This window comes from Tupaia chinensis, unplaced genomic scaffold, assembly GCF_000334495.1.
Source record: "Tupaia chinensis unplaced genomic scaffold, TupChi_1.0 Scaffold000600_1, whole genome shotgun sequence".
NCBI classification, from domain to species: Eukaryota; Metazoa; Chordata; class Mammalia; order Scandentia; family Tupaiidae; genus Tupaia; species Tupaia belangeri.
In genome coordinates this window covers 848,157-852,725 of record NW_006160117.1, presented here as the reverse complement: position 1 = coordinate 852,725, position 4,569 = coordinate 848,157, and the positions used below count along the sequence as shown (strand labels likewise).

Below are 4,569 nucleotides of genomic sequence, written 5' to 3'. Positions count from 1 at the left end.
AGCTACCTATATAAAAGACTGAAAAACATAGCCACTCCCCAAGCAAGCTGCTGGGGAAGCATTTGGATCGAGACTGCCTGCGTGTAACTGGTGAGTGAAAAGGCAAAATGTTAGTGCACTATCAGGCTCCAGAACCTCTCTTTCTGGGGGGCATTTCCGCTAAAGGCTAAAGGCACTGGGGCAAAGCCTGGGGTCACTGACATTCCAGCTACTCTCAATGGAATAGCACTTTTTGGGCCCCAGAAACCTAGTTCCCAGTATGCTGGGTCTCCGGGTGTTTGAGGAAGGGCTGGGGTTGTGTTTTAAAGCGGGACATGCTAATACGGTGACTGGATTTCCTCGGACACTTAGTAGATGAAATATTGTTGCAATGCCTCCTCCCAGCCCACATCCACACAAATACAAAATGCAAAGAAGATGCCTGAGAAGCAGTCAGGGCCAGAAGTTGGAGGAAGCTGGGATTCTTCGGCTTCCCCCCTCTTCGCTCTGGGATTCCTTCAGCACTTCACGGAGCAATCTGCAAAGAGTTTGCTGAGGTTCACTTCTGAGTAGCCGCTTCGGGACAAGAATAGCTCTACTGTGTTCTTGAGTTTTTTGTAGTCCTGACAAACTTTGGGGAGAAAAAACTGCTTCTTCAATTTATCTAAAAAGAGAATAAAAATAGAGAATTAGAACTGAGAGAGAGAGAGAGAGAGAGAACGAACTTCTTTAAAGACCACTCAGTCTTCCTCATCCATTAGAGAAGGAGGTGCAGGCTCCTTTGCAGCTCCGTGTCTCAGTTGTCCTCGAGGTCCTATTTCTGGTCTGTCTCCGATGCAAGGGCCTGGAGACTCCTCTGTGAAAGGCTAACAGCTGACTCGGCACATGGGGGGCACATGGAGGGCACATGGGGACCAGCCACCTTCCACTGATGGAAACTGCAGGTGCATGCCCGTGTGCAGCAGAGAAGGTGAGCTCTTCGCAGAAGCCACTTTCACAGCGCCGCCGAGCACACTCATGCAACTGCATGCAACATCTGGCTGTGGCAGGAAATGCCCTGTCTCAAAGGAAGCGGTGGGCCCTGTGCCTGCTAGCCCAAACTCCCCAGGTGAGCTCGGTCTGCCTTGGTTTCTCCTTAGTCCCTTGTGTCTGAGTCCCTTCGAAAACAAAACCACCTTTGCTGAAAGAGGCTGGGGAAAGCTGCCTGGAGAGCACCTGTCCATTGCTGATTCCTTTTCCTCCTCTTTGTCCACACTGTGACCCCTGCAGCACCATGCCTCTGCTTCCTGGCTCTTTCACTCATTCATCCCTGGCCTTGCCTTTCTGGGGAGGGCGCTACAGCCAGAGAAAAGATCCTTCCTTTCAAAGAGTCTGCTACTTCAGGCTACAATGGACAGGTCCGATCTTTTGGGGAAGAAGGTGATCCCTGGGGAAGCCAACCCTGCTCAGGGTGGGTAAGGTGGGGATAAGGTGACACCATCTTTGTTCAAGCTGCTCCTGTGCGATGTTTGGCGAAACTGACATTTTTTAAAATCCCCATTTTACAGCAGAGGAAACTAGAAGGCTAAGTCACCTGCCCAATGCCAGAGTACTAAGGGTGTAGACATGCCAACCCACATGCTGGAAGAGGTCCACTTTGGCACCACCCCCTACTGTGTCACTGCTCCGAGACAGAGAGAGGAGGCCCCAGAAATCTGCAGTGCCTAAGGTGGATGGCCTGTTCCAAGGTGCCTGAGGCTGGGGGTTGGGGAATGAGGATGCCCAGCATGGCAGAGTAGGAAAGTATCCCCGGACAGACGCACAGAAGGGAGAGCATGCAGCCACAGGAAGCAAGAGTCCACTGAAACAACCGAGCGACACTGGGGTCAGTTCTCAAGATATCCAGAAAATGAAAGCTCAGTCTCAAGAGTTTTGTTCCTTAGCTACATGGCTGCATCTGTTCTCCACAACTGTTTCCAATGACATCAACTGCCTTTTGGAAAAAACAACAGCAAAGTTTTGTAGAGGATTTAAATGTCTAAAGGGGTTGGAGAAAAGAGGCCAAAAGAAACGGGGGACGGACGGGCATCATTAACTGACTATAGAAAGACAATTGAAAAGTTCTAATTATCTGAGTCCGGGAATACACAACAATGGCCCCAACCAGGGTGGACTGCCTCACGGCAGGCCAGAGCCACAGGCTGGCAACCCCGTGCATGTGAATGACACAAATGCATCTGATGACTGGGGAGAGCACATTTAAAGAGCTGCGGTAACACGGAGCAGGGGAGGAAGAGAGAGGACACAGCTCCTGATGTGTTTACCTCCTCTGCTGATGGGATATTGACTTTTCCCACCAGGTTGGTTAGAAAGGGGACTATTTACGCTGCCACACAGCAGAGTTAGAATGACAACCAGCGTCACTCTGTGCTCTTCTTCGTAAAAGACAACTGTGACCACCAGCATATCCCATAGCCGGTCAATACGGCCAAGGCACCATTCCACGCCAGTTAGAGATGCAGATAAAAGCTCCCACTTGCTTCCCCAATGAGAATTTAATCAATAGCGCATGGAAGGTCTTCTAGGAAACAACAGGATGAGCTGTCACAGGCTGCATCAGGGCGGGGGCGAGGGCTGGAGGGGAAGGAGCCATCCCTTTGGAGTTTTTCTCTTCCCCTTTAGGCACCCGGGCCACCCACATTAGGCCTCATGTTAAACCGTTACCTTATTTTCAGTCAATCTTACACCTGCCACTTTAGAACTCAAGGGAAAATACAGGAGTTAAATGGGGGATGCCAGTTAAAGTGGCCAGTAAAACCCCGGTCCCTTCCCTGCTTCCAAACTCTGGGAGTCACATACTGGTGACTCAGACGCCTTAGCCACTGGAGCTGCAAGTCAGGCATCTGAGGACGATTGTTTTGAGAATCCCAACAGGCCACCAGGCAAGAGGCAGAGAAGGTAGCAGCCACGCCATCCCAGTCCACAGAGATGCCACTGGCCATTGTTGCCACCTCTTAGCCAATAGCACGGCAGATCCAAACTTCACCAAGGAAAGGAAGGAAATGCCCATCTTAATATACCAGCAAAGCTGATCTCCTTCCTTCCATCTGAGAATAACATCTGGGGAATATGTGTCTAAAGCTTATTTACGCTGGTCCTTTCTACACGCTCTGATATCACTCTGTCCCTAGCTCCCCGAAAACAACGGGAAAATGAGCCGATATATTAACTGTTCACAATTTTTTTTTTTTTTGAAATTTGCTAAAGGGTGTGTGTGCTTGCTAGGGAAAAAGAGAGAAAGAGGGAAGGAGAGAAAGAGAGTGAGAAAGCACCCCTCACCAGAGATGGTCATATAATAACCCTTTCTCTATTTCTGTCTGGGATTTGGGGCACACATGCACATGCGCCTGGAGTTTTTTTCATGTCACTGGGTCTGGGACTTGAACTGTGCAGTCAGCCATGTGAGATCCAGCTGCCTTAACCACCACACCATTGGCTGACCCCACAAAATATTTATATCACACAACTAAATGAATCACTAATTTTTTTGAGAGATTTTTGCTGCAAGGTCGTGCACATGCTAGAGAGACAGAGACAGAGAGACAAAAAGTGAGAAATCACCCCCTGGGGGGATGGCCATGCCACAGTCCCTTCTCCATTCTCCTCTCAGGATCTTGGGCATACATACACACACGTCTGGCATTAGTTTTAAGTTGCTGGGTCTGGGATTCGAACCACAGTCAACTACGTGGGAGTCCAGCAATGTAACCATTACACCATGGTTGTTTTAAATATCTTATTTAAAAGTTAACCAATCAAACAACAAGCTAACATTATTTGAAAAAAAGAAGTGAGTATTCACCTAAGGAAACTCTACTTCACATATTTTAGTTCCATGTCAGTAAGTCGAAAATCTCTTTTCAATTTTACTTTTTATCACACACTTTGTGGACTTAAAGAAACACACTGAACTAGAAACCACAAGGCAAAGACATTTTAACATCGCCTACTGGTTATTTTATTTTAATTAAGGCAGGCTTAGGCACACAGGCAGCAGCCGTCTCTGTTCTGAACGTCTGTTTCATTTATTTCCGTGCAAAGGTATCAAACAACAGTCAGTTATAATTGATTCTGTCAGGTGTTATACAGTCAGTCATAATTGTCTCTGTGTAGAGGTGTGTCAATTTACTATATCTGAATTAAATATTCTGTCAATTATGAAATCAGGTAATAATTTCAGTCAGTTTTTTAATTGCATGGCTTCCCACCATACAGTTCTCAGCCCTCCCACCTTTTCTAATCCATAGCCTCCCTCCCTCAATACAACGTGAGCTTTGCCGTGAGAGGTGGAATGCAGGCAGCACTAGGGACTTTGAAAGAAAACTGTACCTCTCTATTCTACTGTTTAGAGCCACCCAACCTGTAGAGAGCCACTGGGCTTCTGGCCTCACTGCCCTCTCCCTGACTGTCAACCCCGAACAGACTCTCAGCCATCCACGGCACCTGAAAGCTCTCAAGGGACAGCCACGAAGACAAAGACATTCAGGGCCACAAATCAAATGACAAGTATATCAACATTTCTCAATTGAAATAAGAAATTAAAGAAAAAAA

The 4,569-nt window shown here is 47.7% G+C and overlaps 1 protein-coding gene across 1 annotated transcript in view; it reads right to left on the bottom strand.

The window, feature by feature from the left end:
* Nucleotides 1-6: 6 nt before the first annotated feature.
* The window catches only part of POLA1 (DNA polymerase alpha 1, catalytic subunit), a 353,788-nt gene continuing 349,225 nt past the window's right edge, over nucleotides 7-4,569 (bottom strand). The window contains exon 37 of the mRNA XM_027775720.1: nucleotides 7-643. Within this exon, the coding sequence (XP_027631521.1) occupies nucleotides 498-643 (146 nt within the window). The 3' untranslated portion in view covers nucleotides 7-497. The remainder of the gene's footprint in view (nucleotides 644-4,569) is intronic.